Here is a 19,880-nt window from a genome sequence, read left to right on the forward strand (position 1 = left end):
TCTGTAATAAAACCTGGAAAGAAGTGGTAGAGTCATGGGGTGAATCTGGGAGATGTTGGCTAATTTTCTATGCTATATAGTTCTAGCCTTTCTAAATAGCAATATCAAACAGAGCTCTCTTACCAGTCTGATATTCTCCCCGAAAAAGATTTTCTGTCCCTTATTGTTGAGGCTCGTTGTGTATCGTGCCGGAACAAATCGGATCGGTTGTTTATTGGTACGATAAAGGCGTCAGCAGGCAACGCCCCAACGTCTGTCACACATCCTGCTCACACAGCTCAACTCTGGGTATTTCTGACCAACCTTCGTCAGAACAAGAAGCAACCAGTCAAGTTTCCTTGATTGGTTACCCTCATCCACATAGCTGCAATTTGATTGGCTGATGCATATGACAATGGGCGGATAATCGTAACTCTTCTAAACCTCTGAAGGATGCAACATTTCCGCCGGCGTCGCCGATCAACATCACCGATTGACGTCTCCGATTGACGTCGCCCTGTTCAGAGTCGGTAGACACTATCAATGTTTCCAACTCCGAGAGGTTTGATCCTATCCAAGCTGTCATTGGTTGAGAGGCAACGTGAAATCTGATGCTACAAAGTGAAATGTTGTCTTTGAAATAATTGTTGGTCACAGTCTTTATAGTTTTAAATCACCCCAAATGAGCCCGAACCAGCAGGTTAGGCGATGGATAATGTTCATGCAGTGGAGTCGGTGGAGAGGCGTGACAGCACGTTAGTAGTTAACTGGATAACTGTTGGTTACAGCTCTAGATCTCACAAGTGAAGCCACCAATACCCGGCTTATTAAGGCTTAAAAATGATCCACTAAATGAATGTGTTTGCTTTAAACGCAGCAAATGTGTCAGACTTGCTGTAAAACACTCAGAACTGCCCTTCAAGGTGCAGCTGCTGCCGCTCAGCCGCGGCATCAGACCGGCTGGATTTAGTCGAGCCCAGCAGTCGTTGGTAATTGAATAAATCACAGCAGCCTTAACTCATTTATGACGCTTTCCCGCTCAATTTAACCTCGCCTTGCTCATCAATATAGCCCCTGTTGGCCTCCTTGGGCGGCCGGCGAATCCTCATCGAGCTGCCCCCCCCCCGCCGCCTCGCCCACGGTCCGATTGGGTTTTTTCCTTTTGTGCTTTTGACTCTGATTTGAGTTTTTTATGTAGCGCTTCGGTTCAAGTTGTTGTGTCTCTGCTGCTCTCTCTTTCAGTTCCTCGTGGCGTGATTCAAAACGGGGCCCGAGTCAGGAGTCAGGCCCTCTTCCCCGTTATCAGACCCCTGCCTGTCAGCCCGGTGGGGAGCAGAACCTCGGCCATAAGGTGGGTGAACTCCGCATCCGCTGCCCTCAACCATGTGATTAAAGTCAGCACACACACACCTCCCCACCCAGGCCGACACACACACACACACACACACACCCGGGAAAGCCGTGCACGAAACAGATGCAAAACCTTCCACTGATGGTTAATTCCGTCTTTGTTGTGCGTGAGAGTCCGAGGCGTTGTGGCTCCCGCTGCGTGGAACATTTCATCCAGGTGTGTTTATATAACAGCCTCACAAACAGGTTTATTAGAGGGAGAGGCCTCGTGATTTAGGGAACATTTGCAGCATGCAGGGACATGCACATCCATCACGGCAGCACGAGAGTATGATGGTCTGCACCCGCGCGATGAATTAAACATCCCCGGAGCCGCGCTAAAGGTACGCAGTGAATATTTGATCACTGCATGTTTTGCCTATAAGTTATTAATATGCTAACCCTCTCGGTCTGGAGGAACGGGGGACAGGGCGCGCCACCGAAGCTCCCGGTGATTTATGGGTAGTCGTGCCCCCCCCTCGTCCTTTAGTGCTTCACACAGAATAGAGTCGCCCGACTAATGAGGCTAAATGTGTGGATCAGGTGACCGTAGGTGCAGGATTATCAACCGGTGGGGCTCCCACTTTGACTCTGGGGGGGGCGGTGGAGTCTCCCGTCTGGGGGGGTGGGGGGGCGGCCCAGAGTGCACTCTGTCATCTCTCAATGTGCACAGACGGCAATCTGGCGTTGAGAGTTGAGAGTGCTCACTGCTGAGCTGCTGCTTTTCATCTGACCTGAGAGATGATGAGGCCCCGCTGGGCCGCTGATAGATTACCTGAACTTAGTAGAGTTTCTTTGATAACTGGAGCAGCTTCGGAGGAGAGGTGGAGGGGGGAGGGATGGAAGGAGGGATGGATGGATGGATGATGGAGGGATGGATGGATGGATGGATGGATGGAGGAATGGATGGATGGATGGAGGGGTGGATGGATGGATGGATGGATGGATGGATGGATGGATGGATGGATGGATGGATGGATGGATGGATGGATGGATGGATGGATGGATGGATGGATGGATGGATGGAGGGGTGGATGGAGGAATGGATGGATGGATGGATGGATGGATGGAGGAATGGATGGATGGAGGAATGGATGGATGGATGGATGGATGGATGGATGGATGGATGATGGATGGATGGATGGAGGAATGGATGGATGGATGGATGGATGGATGGATGGATGGATGGATGGAGGAATGGATGGATGGATGGATGGATGGATGGATGGATGGATGGATGGATGGATGGAGGGGTGGATGGAGGGGTGGAAGGATTGAGGGATGGAGGGATGGATGGATGGATGATGGATAGAGGGAGGTATGGAAGGATGTAGAGATGGAGATATGGGTGGATGGATGGAGGGATGGATGATGGAGCTATGGAGGGAAGTATGGAGGGATGGAGGGAGGGATGGGGGGAGGGAGGTATGAAAGGATGGAGAGATGGAGGTATGGAGGTGACGGCTCCAGTAATGGCGCTTTTGCACTAGTCCCGCCTCCGCCCGGCTCGGTGCGGCCCCGTCTTGCACGTTTGCACTCGGGGCTGAGACGGGTAGACCCGCTCCAAACTTTTTCTGTAACCATTCTGGCGAGGTTCTATCCGGGCTGAGCCGGGACTATTTCTGACGTCACCACCCTCCGCGCTTCTGATTGGTCGGGGGGCGGGGCCGTCAGACGTTTGAATCAGGAAGCGGGAGTCAGAGCGAGAGCGACCCGCGGCTCGCGGCGATTTTATTATAAAGTGCAAAACGTCTGTTTGGTGATCCAACTCTGAGGTGCAAATGTTCATACACCTGGTGGCTGAGGAGAGAATTAAAAAAGGGATGTAGACGGGCTGTTTTACTCTCAGCCGCTCGCGGCTCCAGCTGATTTCTCATCAGCGCCGACGTGAACAAAGCGGTTGCGCAATCGAGTACGTCACAGCAGCTTCACCCCAACCTGCCCACTTCTCCCCTGGGGGTGGAAAAACACACGGGTAGAGGCGTGACGAGCCGAGTCGGGCTCAGTAAGTCCTAGTGCAAAAGTGCCATAACAGTCTCTTCTCTCCTCAGGTCGTCTCTGGGAGAGTATCTAAGCGGAGGGCGGCTGAGCCCGTCCTCCCCCCGCTACTCCCCCCCGCCCTGCGAGGACCTGCAGGACCTGCAGGACATGCAGGACATGCAGGACATGCAGGACGACCACACCTACAGCACCGCCAAGTCCCCCAGCAGGCCGTGCTCCTCCCCGCACGACGACGACGACATCATCGCCGTGGAGATCCAGTCGGACGTCAAGCCGGAGCCCCGGGAGATCCCGCTGGACTCTCACGCCGCCGCCGTCGCCGCCGCCGCCAACGCCAACAACAGCAACGGCTGCATTTCCCAGCAGCCCCCGCGCGGACAGAGACGCAGCTCGGCGCCGGGGGGCGGGACCCCGGCGGGCAGCAGTCTGCCCTGGACCAAAAGCCGAGCGCGGGGCATCAGCGACACGCTGCCCCTGAAGAAGCGGCGCGCGGTGGAGAAGCCGCCGGAGAGCGACGACGAGGAGATGAAGGAGGCGGCGGGGTCGCTGCTCCACCTGGCGGGGGTCCGAGCCTGCCTGAACAACATCACAAACCGCACGGCTAAGGGCCAGAAGGAGCAGAAGGAGGCCCTGAGAAACTAACACACACTAACACACACGCACACACACACACAACTAGGTCGACAGGTAACTTCAGCATTAGTCTCAGCAGACGCTCGTCATCTCCCTCTACCTTTCTGCAGGGCATTAGGTGAATCCTACTTATTTGTGGCAATATCAAAAATCTATGTTTTCCTACATGTTCAGCGACACTAACATCGGTGGGTATCTCTCATGTGTCTATGTTTGTTTTCGTTGTTTTAAAAAGGGGATGAAAGCCATAAAGAAAAAAAAAACAAAAGAAGAAGAAGAAGAAGAAAAAAGCACGTTTTTTTTGTCACCGATTTTTCAAAAAAACAGAAAAGAAAAGAACAACAAAAAAAAAAACGGAGTCACGCCGGAGGATGGCTGTTTGTCTTTACCTGTTCGTTTCCACGGTAACCTGTAGCAAATCTCACAGCGACGCCAGCAGAGATGGCACGAGCATCCCTCCCCCCCGACGACCCCCACGAGCACAAACGTGAGACTGTGCCAAAGATAAGCGACCAGGTTGCTTCATGTAGCCGATGCGACAGCTGACGAGGATTTTAAAAGAATAAAAAAAGAAGATAAATCAATAAACAAACAAACAAAGGCATAGTAGTAAAGAGAGAGAGCGAGAGAGAGAGAGAGAGAGAGAGAGAGAGAGAGAGAGAGTGACCTTAAGTGTCAAAGTAAATGTAAAACCCAATGTGATATATATATATTCATGCACTTAAGATTATTTTATGCCACTTATACTAAAAGCATCATGGGTAAAGACATGGTTTATTTCAAGAGCACTCATAGTATTTAAGAATAAATATATAAAAATTTAAAAAAGAAAAAAAAGCTCATGTTTATCACCATAGCGATGGATAGTGTGCCGGGTCTGAGGCAATATCTCCTTCATTTTGTTGTTGTTGTTGCATAATGTAAACGTCCTTAAAACTTCCTGGGCCCTCGTGTCCCCAGACACGACGGCCGCCAGTAGCCGCCCCCCCCCCTTCCCCCACCCCATCATTAGACGCTGTCGAAGAACTCTCACAACACGAAGCGTGGGTTTGGATCTCTGTCCTGTGTCTGTTGTAACCCCTCACTCTACCCTCATAAAGATATAAGCAATTCGTCCCGCGCGGACAAAACTCTGTAAAAAGTTTAGAAAATACTTTATTTTTTTCCTTTTTTCTTAATTGAAGCAATTTGACCTGCAGGACTTTCTCAGTTATATTGCATGGGTGCTTGTAAATAAGATGAAAAAGCAAATCTTTTTTATTCAAAGATCATGTAAGATAAACGATGTATTTAGCATGAAGCATGACTTATTTTCATATAAACCTTGATCCTAGAGGAAAGAAAGGAAAAAAAAAATTCCCACCCGTTCTTATACCCGTGGTTATTATGGATTTTTTTTTTTTTTTTTGAATTTCTTTGGATCATTTGGCTTTTATTTTGATGATTTCTCACTCCTGAGCGGGCTTTCAAAGACACGTCTTCAGGGAGGATCGTGGGTGACCACTCTGCAGCTAGAGGCCCCTCAGAGGCCCCGGCTTCAGCCAGCAGAACCGCCCCCCCCGACCCACGGGGGGGTGCACTTCCGTCTTCTTCTGCCTGTACAGTGATTTACTTTTGAGTTTTTACCTGTTTTTGGTTTGTTTTTAAGGTGTTCAGTGTCAACCCCGGTCTGTGGAGTGTGTGAGTGTGTGTGTGTGGCCAGGATCACACACACACACCCTTTAACATTGTGCCTGCCTCCCTGTCCGCCCTCAGTACCTCCGCTGTCACCGCAGTGTTACCCGTCTCTATTTATGACAGTTTGGTTTTTCTCTTCTTTTGTGCTTTTCTTTTTCTTTTCTTTTCCTCCGAGTGTGTAAAGTTACATGTGTCTTTAACTTCCCGTCTGACATTGTTCGGTGTAAATGTGTGACTCAGATGGGCGTGGAAAAACCTTCCAGGTGTCCTGAGATGACCCGCATATCTCAGAAAGAGAATTTAAATGAAAAAAATTGACCTTTGGGAGGAAGAAAAATGTCTGTTTTCTAACTCACATTCAGTATTTTTAACATTAAAAAGCAACAGTTACAGAGGTCACGTCTAAGTTTAACCTCTACAAGGTGTATGAGCATCTCACTTCAGGTCATTGATTGAACCCACGAGGGCCGCCCGCCGCGAGCGGTAGATTTTTTTTATTTATTTATTATTTTTCATGAGGGATGATTTAGGTACGACACTGCCACGTTGGTGCACGATAGTGTTTATCCCCCCCCCACCGAGGTTTTGCTGAAGCTGGATCGACCCTGACTGACTGGCGGCGAGCAAAAGCTGGGCGTGCTTCCTCCTCTGGTACCGACTCCTGCCACCTGTAGCACGCAGCGCTGGCTTTGCATCCTGTCCGGTTGCCATGACGACGATTTACAAAAGAGAAAAAAAAAAGGCTAAACAGTTCTCGTCCTGTGCCATCCATCTACTGTCTCATGGGTGCCCCCCCCCCCCACCCCCCGTGACCCGGGTCCATCACCTCTGCTTTATTTCCACTGCTGTACGCGCTCATCTGGCACGTGGGTGGAGGGGGGGGGGGGGCGTGCGTTGCTCTAGCAACCGCCTCTTTTATCCTCTGACTCACTCGTTGACTCGCAGGGCGGATGAACTCGTGACCCGAGCCCCGGTAGAACAGCGGCACCTCAAATATATAATAATATACCTGGAGAATAGCAAAGAAAAAGTCATGTCACTGCCTGAGAAGCCCCGCCCCACCCTCAAGTTTCTTTCAAACCTGCCAATCAATGCGTTGCCATGGTTTTTGTTTTTTGTCTCTTTTGCTCATCTCTCCGACAAAATGACGTAAAATACTGCCAGTATGTCCAGCGAGAGCGTTCGGAAAGCCATAGGTTAGAGATGTCAACACGCCAAGCTGTTATCGATCTGTGAGACGTGATGCCGAGTACACCCACATATGTTTTTTCTTTCTTTTTGTTGTTTTTTTTTTGTTAATTAATGTTGTTTTCTAGTTATTGTGCAATCATATTGCCAAAGAATGATTTCAAGACCTATTTCATCACTACATGTAAATATCAACGTTGTCCCAATACCGTGGCAAAAAAAAACAGACAAACAAACAAAAAAAAAGTATATAAATGTTGTTTTATTTTGTTTTTCCATTTTCTGAAAAACTACAATGATGTTTATGTGATGTATTGTCTTCCAGTTGGTTGCAATAATAAAAAAAAAAAATAATACGAGTTGCAGACGAGACGTTTGTTGTGCCCAGTCGCTTCTGATTTCCCCCCCCTGAACACAGTCCAGGATTACAAGGAAGCGTGTCCCTCCTCCTGATCCACTCCTCCACTGCTCTCAAACGTGACCTCAGTCATTAACCTCCCATATTCCCATCAACGGGGGTCTTATCATAACCGGGCCTCCTCTGCCAGATAATTAGTCACTTACTTCCTCTAATCATTGAAGTTCAATACTTCTGATTAAAATAACCCCCCCTCCCTCCATCCCTCCATCCCTCAGGGATCAGAGTAAAGGAGTTAAGTGTAGTTCCTCGTGTCTTATCAGTCTGAGTGGTACCGGTCCGGAGCGGGTGGCGGTGGAAGCCCATTCATAATTGAAGCCGAGGCCGGCGCCTCCCCGAGCAGCGCGCTCCCGCCACAACACCACTGGAGCCATGGCAGCTCCTCTGTTGCTATGCAACGACAGCAAAGAGGAGACAGGGGTGAAGGAAAAGAAAGAGGAAGAGGGGAAAAAAAAAAGGAAAGTGTGTGTTCTCTGGATCTTTAGAGGGCATCGCACGACTCGGTTACAAGGAGACTTGGAGATGGCGACACCGATCGAGCGCTTTGGGTTTGAGCACATCTGGAAAAGTTCACAAGCATGCGCTCACCTGTCTCCAATCACTTTGTTTCACAGGTGAATTAAAATAAAATAAATACAAAACATGGGTGGGAGAGATGGATTCACACAACAAAGTGTGAAGTGGTTCCACATCATCCACACACTGACGACCGACCAGCAAAGCAAGTTTCCATGGAGACGGAAGTGGAGGTAATGTTCTCTTGTCAGCCCAAATTTATTGCAAAGCTTTATTGTTTTGGGAGACCCCCCCAACCCTGACCCAACCCGGTCGTCCGGGCCAGCGTGTCTGACATCGATCAAACATGATCTATGGATGCTGCTCATCCAGATATTCACGTAAATCTCTTTTTTATTGAACATCAGGTAAAACAGTTGCCTGCTGTACCACAAGTGAAGGGTTTGTGTGTGTGTGTGTGTGTGTGTGTGTGTGTGTGTGTGTGTGTGTGTGTGTGTGTGTGTGTGTGTGTGTGTGTGTGTGTGTGTGTGTGTGTGTGTGTGTGTGTGTGTGTGTGTGTGTGTGTGTGTGTGTGTGTGAGTCCTGGAAAGAGACCCGCCGGCTTCCTGTCGCGTGGCGTGATCGCCCTCTTGTGGCGGCATGACGTTACTGCACGAAGGCAGCGTCGGCGCGCTGCCACGCAGAAGCGACACAAAGGACATGGGGTGCTCATGAAACATGTATTACCTGTTTTCAAAAGCGTTTTTCATATTTTATATCTTTTTTTTTTTTTAACATTTAAGATTTTTTCCAGTATAAAACACATACAAAACAGCAGAGACAGAATATAATGAAAAAAAAAAAAAAAACAGATCAGGACAAAACAAAACAAAAACAAAACGAAACAAACTGCCAGAAGGCAGAAGGGATATAGTCACGTAATAGTAACACTTATGCATGTCAGCTCACATACAGAGTCAGGGTATACAGGTAGAATAAAAAGTCCAGGACAGAGTCCACAGTGTCCAAAGAGCAAGGTCCAAGTATAGACAAGGGGGCGGAAACTTGACTGTGTAAAGCTTAACGTGGACATAACAAGACAACATGGGATGGAATAGAAGAATCCAACATCACTGGTCAGGAGGACGATGTCTACCATTTTTAATATACTCAATAAAGGGTCCCCAGGCATCTAGGAACTTGTAGCGGGTGTCTGACAGAGTATACCGAATTTCTTCCAGGTAGATACAAGATACCATGTCGTTCAACCACTTCTTGAAACAGGGGGGAGAAACTGATTTCCAATCTCTAAGAATAACTCTTTTTGCTACCACCATGCCAAACATAAGGGCTTGCTGCAATGATGAGGGAAGAGTGAGAGAGAAGTTGGAGCAGCCAAATAATATCAAATGACTGTCAGGGGTCAATTGTTTACCATATATAATGCTATACAAATGAAAAACATTGACCCAGAAGTTCTTCATATTTTATATCATTAATATACCTTTTGCAATCCTTTCACCTCGTAGGTCAGAAGTTGAAACTGGGGGATGACGTCACACCAGAGTGGACCCCAATCAAATGCTACAAACCTTGTTTGAAAAGAAAACGGTCCCATCTGTACGTCTGACGGGACCATTAGGGGGACATTTAGTTTGCTGTTATACTTAGCAGCCGCGTGGGACTTTTCCAGTTGGACTTTTGAGTATAAATGTAACACAGGTAACGCAAAGCTGTAGGACAAGTTTTTAAAAAGGCACCGAGAGGGGTAATGTGGGGTTGAGTGACTGACTCCACCTCCCAAATCTGTAACTGTAAAAATATGTTGTAAATTGAGCTGGTTTACTTACTCATCACCTTGAAGATAAGAACTGCCACCCATTGCTTATGTGTGCCATTAGAAACATTAACGGTTTGCTGTTCATTGAGTTTGAATGGTGTGTTGTCAAGCGTTGCTGAACTTGATTGTGGCTCCATTCTCCCACGGAAATTTCTTCCTGGTTGCCAGAAAAGTAAGCTGTGTGCTTTGAAAGAGTCCTGTGTCCCCACATACGATTACATCGACTGCGGCTAGCAGTATGGCCACAATTTGACCTCCTAAATCTTGCGTCAAGGTACGAAATGCTGATTATTTCCCAACTTTTGATGGGAGCAACGCTGTCCTTGTGATACCTAGAACCCACGATTCAGTTCAGCAGCGTTCAAAGTCAACGTGCAGCAACGTTAAGGATGCTGGCAACGCAAATGTGTGAGCGAGGGGTTCGGAGTTGAGCCGAGTCCCATTATCCAGCTCTCATAGGTACCCCACGTAAATACACTTAAATGTTTATTGGTATGACAGTGGTGTCATCGAGGAGCAATCCAAAGCCCAGGAAACTGATTGCCCCTTACGACAATCAAAGGTCGCCATGGCTACCAGGTCTTTCAGCTGGTTCATCACATTTGCCGTTGAAAAATCCTGTTTCAAGTGTTGTTTTGGTGGCGAAATCAACACTGTGCACAATTTTTAGGCCAGTATAGTGACCATAATCATCATTTTTATGCATATTTTCCAACTCCAAGCCGTATAAACTTGAATGCTTATTGAATTTAAGCATATCAGGTGATGTGTATTTGTGTAATGAGGGAGGGTGTTGCCTAAGGAGATCAACACGCTATTTTAAAGGTGTGCATAACTGTTAGGCAGCTTCTTTTCATCAGGCAAAATAGGCCAAAAAAGAGATTTAACTGACTCTGAAAAGTTGTAAAAAGTGTTTCAGAGGGATGCGGCACTCGTGACTTGCTAAGATAGTGGGGTGCGATCAAAGAACCATCAGATGTTTTGTTGCAAATAGTCAACTGGGTACAAGAAACGTGCTGAGGTAGAAAAAAAGATGCAAATCAAAGATTTGAGAAGAATCAAACGTGAAGCTGCCAGGAACTCGTTATCCTCCCATGCTGCCATGTTCCAGGGCTGCTACCTACCTGGACGGAGAAGTACAAGGTGTTCAGTGCTCAGGGACAGAAGCCGGCAAGGTGGAAGTGGGGTACTGGTATGGGCTGGTATTATTAAAAATGGGACCTTTACAGGTTGAAAATGGACTCAAAATCAACCCCCAAACCCACTTCCAGCTTTGAGAAAACACTTTCCTCGAGCAGTGGTGCAGGAAGACGTCAGCATCTTACAAGAAGACCGTAATTTTTACGCAGGACAAAGCTCCATCACATGCATCGTGCAAGTACTCCACTGTGTGGCTCGCCAGGAAAGACCTTAAAGATGAAAAAATAATGACATGGCCCCTCACTCATCTGACCTAAACAGAAAACAATTCACCTCTCTGAACGGTGTCTGGGAGGCCGAGGTTGCGGCTGCACGATAAGTGCATCATCAACAGATGAAGAAACTGGCAGACTCCATTAAGGAAGGCTTGTGACTATTACTGAAAAGGAGGGGGGCTATATTGGTCACTTTTTTTGTTTTTTAAATGTCAGAAATGTTTATTTGTAAATTTGGAGTTGTTTGTTTTTATTATCCTCACTTTAACAGATGAAAAAAAAACAAGTGAGATGGTCGCGTAAGAATTCTGCACATTAATAGTTGCCCAATATTGTGCACGTATACGTTCTCCTAAGAAAACCTCACTTTTACTTTCTTACACATTCAGTTTTGAGGGTTCATTAACATTTTGGATTGACCAAGAGCATTGCAGTTGTTCAATAATGAAATGAATCCTCACAAATACCACTAGCCTAATCATTTTTCACACGGTGTATATTGAGGCCAACCTGGGAGCAACGGTTAATGCATCTCCTCCAACTCCTATGTTAAAATGTCCAGTTTTACAGCATAAATATCGATATTTGCAGCCTGCTTTACAAAAAAACTACAGTATATATATATATATATATATATATATATATATATATATATATATATATATATATATATATATATATATATATATATATATATATTAGGGGTGTAACGATACACTAATCTCACGATACGGTACGATACACGATATTGAGGTCACGATAACGATACGATACGATATTATAGCAGTATTTTTTTAACAACCTTTAATGAGGAAACATATGACTGGAAAAAAATTGTCTTTTATTTGAAAGACACAAAATACAAAACAATGCTGTGCGTTTGCCCTATTGTTACAGTTTTAATGCTTTATAACTGTTTAAGTTTTAAAGAGAAAGCCAGGCCAACCATTTTCCACAAACTGAACTAAAAGTAAATGTCAGGTTTGCATTATGCATCTTCAGTTTCATACAAGTACAAATATTTTGCCACAAACTGAATAGTTTCTCTCATGTATGATTTGACTTTTTTCTTTTTGAGAAATTTAACAACTAAAATTGAATAAATAAATACAAGTAAATAAATACATACAATTTTACATCATAAAAAAGATTACCTTATAAGTGTAAGAGGAGATTTATTTTTGTTAAGAAGGTTATTTTGGTAATTCAGGGTTCATTATTTTATAAATATATTCTTTATATTCTGTAAATCAGGGACTATAATTACACTAGTCAGTATATCAGTTAGTATGTTTTAGATTGGGCGGAGTGATACAGCACTAGGTGCTGTGTTGATGTTCTGAAATCCTACGCTGTTGAGCGGACATTGAAGTACACGCAAACTCACGCAGCAGTTGTCCCGTGTTTATCCTACTCACGACCCCAAAAAGGTTTAATTTAATAAGGTAAGGCTTAACTCTACACCAGACTTAAATAAGTAAAGGTTCAGAGCTCAAAACGGGACTAGTTTCTTCTGAGCGGAGTCAGATTTTGGTCCGAGCCGCGACCGCGGTCGCGGTCGGATGCGCGTTTCTAGTAAACACAATAGATAAATATTAATAATCCAATATCGCAATACAGGTTGTCACCTCCACGACACGTATCGTGACGTTTTTGTATCGTAAAATTTCGTGGCACGATATATTGTTACACCCCTAATATATATATATATATATATACACATATATATACATATACTGTATACTGTATATTTATATTATCATTATCACCTCTTCATTAGTCATCATGCTACGAAGTTGAGGGACATAATTGGCAGTTAGTACCACTCCAGTGTCGACTAAAAGCAGAAATGGTGTCTGATTTAGCCAGAAACAACCTCCAAAAGGAGATACTCCACTATAAATAAATAACTGTGCAGCTTTTTCGGCTTGGATCTGCTGGAGAAACTGATAGACACGGCTACCTGATGTGGTGGGCGTTTTCCAGTCGGCCACTCTTCAGGAACCCTATTAGTGACATCACTTACCGGTATGTCCATTATTTTTTAAATTTTTAAATTTATTTAGTTGTTTTTTTATAGTCTATAGTCACATTTCCATGACACTTTTCGAATAAAGGTTCTGTTTCCATTGAAAGGTGTTTTTTTTGGTTCTTTCTCCTTATCACCGTAACTCTTCAAATCTCGTCCTGCGAGACTTCTCTTCAAGACAATGAAAAAAAACATCTAAAATAGGAGATGGAACATCTTTAATCTTTGACAAATTGCTGCTACCGCTGTCGCAAAAATAGTCAGAGGATGAAGGCAGCAGGTGATCATTCAGATGATCATGCAAAGGCAAAGCCCTGACGTAATAACATTACAGTGAAATTAACAGAAGTAGGGAGAATGACACATAAACGAGTGAATAAATATGAATATAAAATATGAAAAAGAAGAAAAAAAGTAAATGAAAAAATAAATAAGTAAAATGGTGGATGTGGATGTCGGTGGATATACTTCCATCCATTTTCTATACCTGGTTTATCCTTTGCAGGAAGAAAATTGGTCTGGCATACTGTAGGTCTGCTGGAGCCTATGCTAGCCACCCTGGACAGGTCACCAGTCCATCACAGGGCCACATAGATATACAGACAACCATGCATACTCACACCAACAGGCAATTTATAATCATCAATTAACCTACTATGCATGTTTTTGGACTGTGAGAGGAAGCCGGATTACCCGGAGGGAACCAACGCAAGCACGGGGAGAACATGCAAACTCCACACAGAAACCCCTGCCGGGTGAGGGAGTCGGTAACAGTGCTAACCACTGAGCCACCGTGCTGCCATTTGTTACAACTTGTTTGGTGTGAATTAGTTTAAAAGATTTAATGTACTCTTTAAACTCTAGTAAGAAACAGCTGGAAACAAGACTTTGATTACTTTAGATTGACCGACTACGTCAAATTCAGCGCTGCAGGAGCCGTGCAAAAGCACAGAAAGCGTCTCATTTACACATTTTGCCATAAACTGGATTATTTATTCTGAAAAACCACCTCTCTGAAATAGTAAAAAGGTTTTTGCTATATTTTTACTAAATAAACGCGTTTCCGTCACACGTTTTTTCTATGCAATATTTACATTTTTACGCAAATCATGCGGTAATGTCAACGTGACTATGGTTGTTAAGCCTCGTAGTTAAGAAAATTAAGCTAATTTACTTTGTTTAATCAACTTAATCACACACTAAACTCCCAAAATGAATCTATATATTTGCTTTTATTCCATCCTTCTCTTTCTCATTATCATCATTTCCGTTATTGTCAGGACCTTATGGCTCACGGATTATTATATTCCTTTCAATTAAATAGTACTTAGATTTGTTTTTATTTTTTAATGTAGTTATCCAAAATTATTACATAAAACCACACACAACATGGTGCAGATTGGAGGCTCAGTCACTACCTTCATCCTCTCTAACGGCCTTACTCTCCTCCTCTTTACCATTGAATCCCTCTAAGTTTACAAATAGCCCTGTGGTGCTCTCCTCCCTTAAGATTTGGTCACAGTTTAGGTGCCATTTTTGCCAGACTAAGAGCGGTTCACAAAGCCTGTCATGAAGAGGAGACATCAGAGGACCGCTACGTCGCCCGGATCGGTGTCACCGGGGCCCCGTCCTGGAGCCAGGCCTGGGGTTGGGGCTCGCTGGCGAGCACCTGGTGGCCGGGTCTTTGCCCGTGGGACCCGGCCGGGCTCAGCCCGAAACGGCGACGCGGGTCCGCCGTCCCGTAGGCCCACCACCCGCAGGAAGGACCATGGCAGGCCGGTGCCTTGTGATCTGGGTAGCAGTCGTGGCGGGGTGCCTTGACGACCCAATCCCTTGACTAAAACCCTCACAGTGGGGACATGGAATGTCACCTCGCTGGGGGGGAAGGACCCGGAGCTTGTGCGTGAGGTTGAGAGATACTGGCTAGAGATAGTCGGGCTCACCTCCACACATAGCTTGGGCTCTGGAACCCAGCTCCTTGAAGGGGGCTGGACCCTCCACTACTCTGGAGTTGCCCAGGGTGAGAGGCGGCGGGCTGGTGTGGGCTTGGTTATAGCCCCCCAGCTCAGTCGCCATGTGTTGGAGTTCACCCCGGTGAACGAGAGGGTCGCTTCCCTGCGCCTTCGGGTCGGGAAAGGTCTCTCACTGTTGTTTGTGCCTAGGGGCCGAACAGCAGTGCGGAGTACCCGGCCTTCTTGGAGTCCCTGGGAGGGGTACTTGATAGTGCTCCAACTGGGGACTCCATTTTTCTACTGGGGGGACTTCAACGCTCACGTGGGCAATGACAGTGATACCTGGAGAGGCGTGATTGGGAGGAACGGCCTCCCCGATCTGAACCTGAGCGGTGTTTTGTTGTTGGACTTCTGTGCTAGTCACGGTTTGTCCATCACGAACACCATGTTCAAGCATAAGGGTGTCCATCAGTGCATGTGGCACCAGGACACCCTAGGCCGGAGGTCAATGATCGACTTTGTTGTCGTTTCATCTGACCTTCGGCCGCATGTCTTGGACACTCGGGTGAAGAGAGGGGCTGAGCTGTCAACTGATCACCACCTGGTGGTGAGTTGGATGCGCTGGCGGAGGAGGAGGTTGGACAGACTGGCAGACCGAAACGGATTGTGAGGGTCTGTTGGGAACGTCTGGCCGAGCCCTCTGTCAGGGACATCTTCAACTCCCACCTCCGGGAGAGCTTCTCTCAGACCCCGGGGGAGGCGGGGGACATTGAGTCCGAGTGGACCATGTTCTTTGCCTCCATTGTCGACGCGGCGGCTCGAAGTTGTGGTCGCAAGGTCTCCGGTGCCTGTCATGGCGGCAATCCTAGAACCCGGTGGTGGACACCGGAAGTACAGGATGCCGTCAGACTGAAGAAGGAGTCCTACCGGGCTATGTTGGCCGGTGGGACTCCTGACGCAGTAGATGGGTACCGGCAGGCCAAGCGAGCCGCGGCTCGGGCGGTCCTGGAGGCAAAAACCCGGGTCTGGGAGGAGTTCGGGGAGGCCATGGAGGAAGACTTTCGGTCGGCCTCGAGGAAATTCTGGAGGACCGTTCGGCGCCTCAGAAGGGGGAAGCAGTACTCTGCCGGCACCGTTTATGGTGCGGGTGCGGAGCTGTTGACCTCGACTGGGGACATCGTCGGACGGTGGAAGGAATACTTCGAGGATCTCCTCAACCCGACTGACATGCCTTCCACTGAGGAAGCAGAGGTTTGGGGCTCGGAGGCATGCTCATCCATCACCCAAGCCGAGGTCACTAAGGTAGTTCGTAAGCTCCTCAGTGGCAGGGCACCGGGGGTGGATGAGATTCGCCCTGAGTACCTCAAGTCTCTGGATGTCGTAGGGCTGTCTTGGTTGACACGCCTCTGCGACATTGCATGGAGGAAGGGGACAGTACCGCTGGAGTGGTGGTCCCTCTGTTTAAAAAGGGGGACCGGAGAGTGTGTTCCAACTACAGGGGGATCACACTTCTCAGCCTCCCCGGGAAAGTCTACTCCAGGGTACTGGAGAGGAGATTACGGCCGATAGTTGAACCTCGGATTCAGGAGGAACAATGCGGTTTTCGTCCCGGTCGCGGAACACTGGACCAGCTCTATACCCTCCGCAGGGTGCTTGAGGGTTCATGGGAATTTGCCCAACCAGTCTACATGTGCTTTGTGGATCTGGAGAAGGCATTTGACTGTGTCCCTCGTGCCATTCTGTGGGGGGTGCTCGGTGAGTATGGAGTCCGGGGCCCTCTATTAAGGGCTGTCCGGTCTCTGTATGATCGGAGTAGGAGTCTGATTCACATTGCCGGCAGTAAGTCAGACTTGTTCCCGGTGCATGTTGGACTCCGGCAGGGCTGCCCTTTGTCACCGGTCCTGTTCATAATTTTTATGGACAGGATTTCTTGGCGCAGCCAGGGGCTGGAGGGGATCCGGTTTGGGAACCTCAGGATTTCGTCTCTGCTTTTTGCAGATGATGTTGTCCTGTTGGCTTCATCCGACCGGGACCTTCAGCATGCGCTGGGGCGGTTTGCGGCCGAGTGCGACGCGGCAGGGATGAGAATCAGCACCTCCAAGACCGAGGCCATGGTTCTCCATCGGGAAAGGGTGGCGTGCCTTCTCCGGGTGGGTGGGGAAGTCCTGCCCCAGGTGGAGGAGTTCAAGTATCTCGGGATCTTGTTCACGAGTGAGGGAACGATGGAGCGGGAGATTGACAGACGGATCGGTGCAGCGTCCGCAGTTATGCGGTCGATGTACCGGGCCGTCGTGGTGAAGAGGGAGCTGAGTCAAAAGGCGAAGCTCTCGATTTACCGGTCAATCTATGCTCCTACCCTCACCTATGGTCACGAACTTTGGGTAGTGACCGAAAGGACAAGATCGCGGATACAAGCGTCCGAGATGAGTTTCCTCCGCAGGGTGGCGGGGCGCTCCCTTAGAGATAGGGTAAGGAGTTCGGTCACCCGGGAGGAGCTCGGAGTCGAGCCGCTGCTCCTTCACATTGAGAGGAGTCAGCTGAGGTGGCTTGGGCATCTGTACCGGATCCTCCTCCTAGGGAGGTGTTCCAGGAGGTGTTCCAGGCATGTCCCAGGAGACCCCGGGGCAGACCCAGGACACTAGGACTATGTCTCTCGGCTGGCCTGGGAACGCCTCGGACTCCCCCCGGAGGAGCTGGAGGAAGTGTCTGGGGTGAAGGAAGTCTGGGCATCTCTGCTGAGGCTTCTGCCCCCGCGACCCGGGAAAGGATAAAGCGGCGGACGATGGATGGATGGATCTTTCCCACATTTTCAGATCTGAGGTCAAAGTTCAATTTGCCTGCCTCCCATTTGTTTCGTTACTTCCAGCTTCAACACTGTGCATCTGCTCTGTTTCCATGCTTCCTTTCCCTTCCTGCTAACCACCTGCTCCCTTCCTGCTGGGACGATCTTCTAACAATGAAACTTAGTTAAAAGTCTCTTATATCTAGGATATATGCACTGTGTATGACATTTGATGGTCATTTTGTAGATAAAGCTCGGGAGGGTTGGGGACGGGAGTTGGGCCTGGACTTCGCAGGGGAGCTGTGGGATAAAGCTATCCGTAGCATACGATCTAGCACGCCTTGTGCTAGACTAGAACTTATTCAATTTAAGGTGCTGCATAGAGCCCACCTATCAAAATCTCGATTATCTGAATTATATCCCAATGTTGTAGACCTATGCGACAGATGCCAGGGCTCTCCCTGCAATTTAAGTCACATGTTTTTCTCCTGTCCTAGGTTACAGAAATTTTGGAGTGACTATTCTATGACCATGTCTAAAGTGCTGTTGAAAAATGTTGTTATAGCCCCTCTCATAGCAATATTTGGACTCTCTGTTGACTCCTCCCATACAGTCAGAAGTATTGGCTTTCACATCTCTTTTAGCAAGATGTCGTATCCTACTTTCATGGAAATCCCCCATGAAACCGTCTATTGCTCTTTGGCTTAGTGATGTTATGTTTTTTCTCAAATTGGAAAAGTTGAGATATTCAGTAAAAAAAAAAAACTCAGCTAAATTTGTTCATAAATGGCAATCCCTCATAGATTATTTTAACTCGTTGAAGACTCTACCCACAGACTGATCCCCTCTTACCTTAATTTTCTTTTCATTTCTTTTATTCATTTATTTGTATTATTTATTATTGTTTTTTTGTTGCATTTTACGTTTTATTTATTATTTACATTTAATGGGATATCAGTGATAGGCATTTGCATTTACTACTGCATTTGTTTTTTGTATGCCACTTTTGCTCATCCATTACTTTCCTCCATTGATCATTTGTTACTCATCTGTTTATTTATTATTTAACTGTACAGAGACTCTGTTCCTTAGTTAGGTTTTGTGTGTTAACAAAAAAAAAAAGGGACAATGTATAATGTAAAATGTTTATCTTTGACTATATGTATCCATGTTATCATTATATCATTATATGTTGTTTTTTCTAAAAAGATCAATAAAAAAAAACAAAAAAAAAAAACACTGCGTTAACGTGTTCCCCAAGCTGTTGCTCTGATTAACTCTCACAATTAATAGAGTCTCGGAGAAATCCATCACCGTGCAATGACAATAACAATAATAACAGTAATTTAATGGCACTATCTCGTGCTGTAACAATGCACCTTCCAACAATGATCATGTCCGCCTCATTCTGCTGCACCTGCTGCACCTTTCACTTTAAATAAATTGTACATACCGGTATGTTATTTAGAGCCTACCTCATACTGCTGCACCTTTCAGTTTTTTAATTGTATATATGTTAATAAGTGCCACATTTGTTTATTTACTGTTTGCTATCTTTTAAATCTGGGTACAGTGAGCGAAATTACGGGAGTCAAATTCCTTGTCGGGCAATTAAATGTTCAAACCTGGCCAATAAAATCTGATTCTGATTCTCTTTCTCATTATCATCATTACCGTTATTGTCAGGACCTTATGGCTCACAGATTATTATATTCCTTTCAATTAAATGGTACTTGGATTTGTTTTTATTTTTTTAATGTACAGTTATCCAAAATGAATACATAAAACCACAGCGGTAACGTGTAAGCAGTACTCGAGTTGAGGGGGGATGAGGGGGGATGGCATCCCCCCTGAAATAAAAAACGGTCAAAATCATCCCCCCTGTAAAACTGCCATCCCCCTTTCCATCCCTTATGTCATTTCATCAATGAATGTGGTATTACTGCTATTTCAACATTTAGAGTCATCCCCAGAAGAATAACACCAGAAAAATAACTTATTTGACCATTTTCACCTGTTTCAAGTACATTTTCACTTGAAATAAGTAGGAAAATCTGCCAGTGGGGCAAGATTTATCTTCTG

At 46.4% G+C, this 19,880-nt stretch overlaps 1 protein-coding gene across 2 annotated transcripts in view; it reads left to right on the forward strand.

The window, feature by feature from the left end:
- The window catches only part of LOC133464526 (forkhead box protein N3-like), an 81,610-nt gene extending 74,394 nt beyond the window's left edge, over window positions 1–7,216 (forward strand). For both annotated transcript variants that reach the window (XM_061746558.1, XM_061746557.1), the window contains 2 exons: window positions 1,222–1,330; window positions 3,420–7,216. In XM_061746558.1, coding sequence (XP_061602542.1) covers window positions 1,222–1,330; window positions 3,420–3,974 — 664 coding nt within the window. In that variant the 3' untranslated portion in view covers window positions 3,975–7,216. The remainder of the gene's footprint in view (window positions 1–1,221; window positions 1,331–3,419) is intronic.
- Window positions 7,217–19,880: the final 12,664 nt, after the last annotated feature.

The sequence above is a fragment of the Cololabis saira genome, chromosome 18 (assembly GCF_033807715.1).
Source record: "Cololabis saira isolate AMF1-May2022 chromosome 18, fColSai1.1, whole genome shotgun sequence".
NCBI lineage: Eukaryota > Metazoa > Chordata > Actinopteri > Beloniformes > Belonidae > Cololabis > Cololabis saira.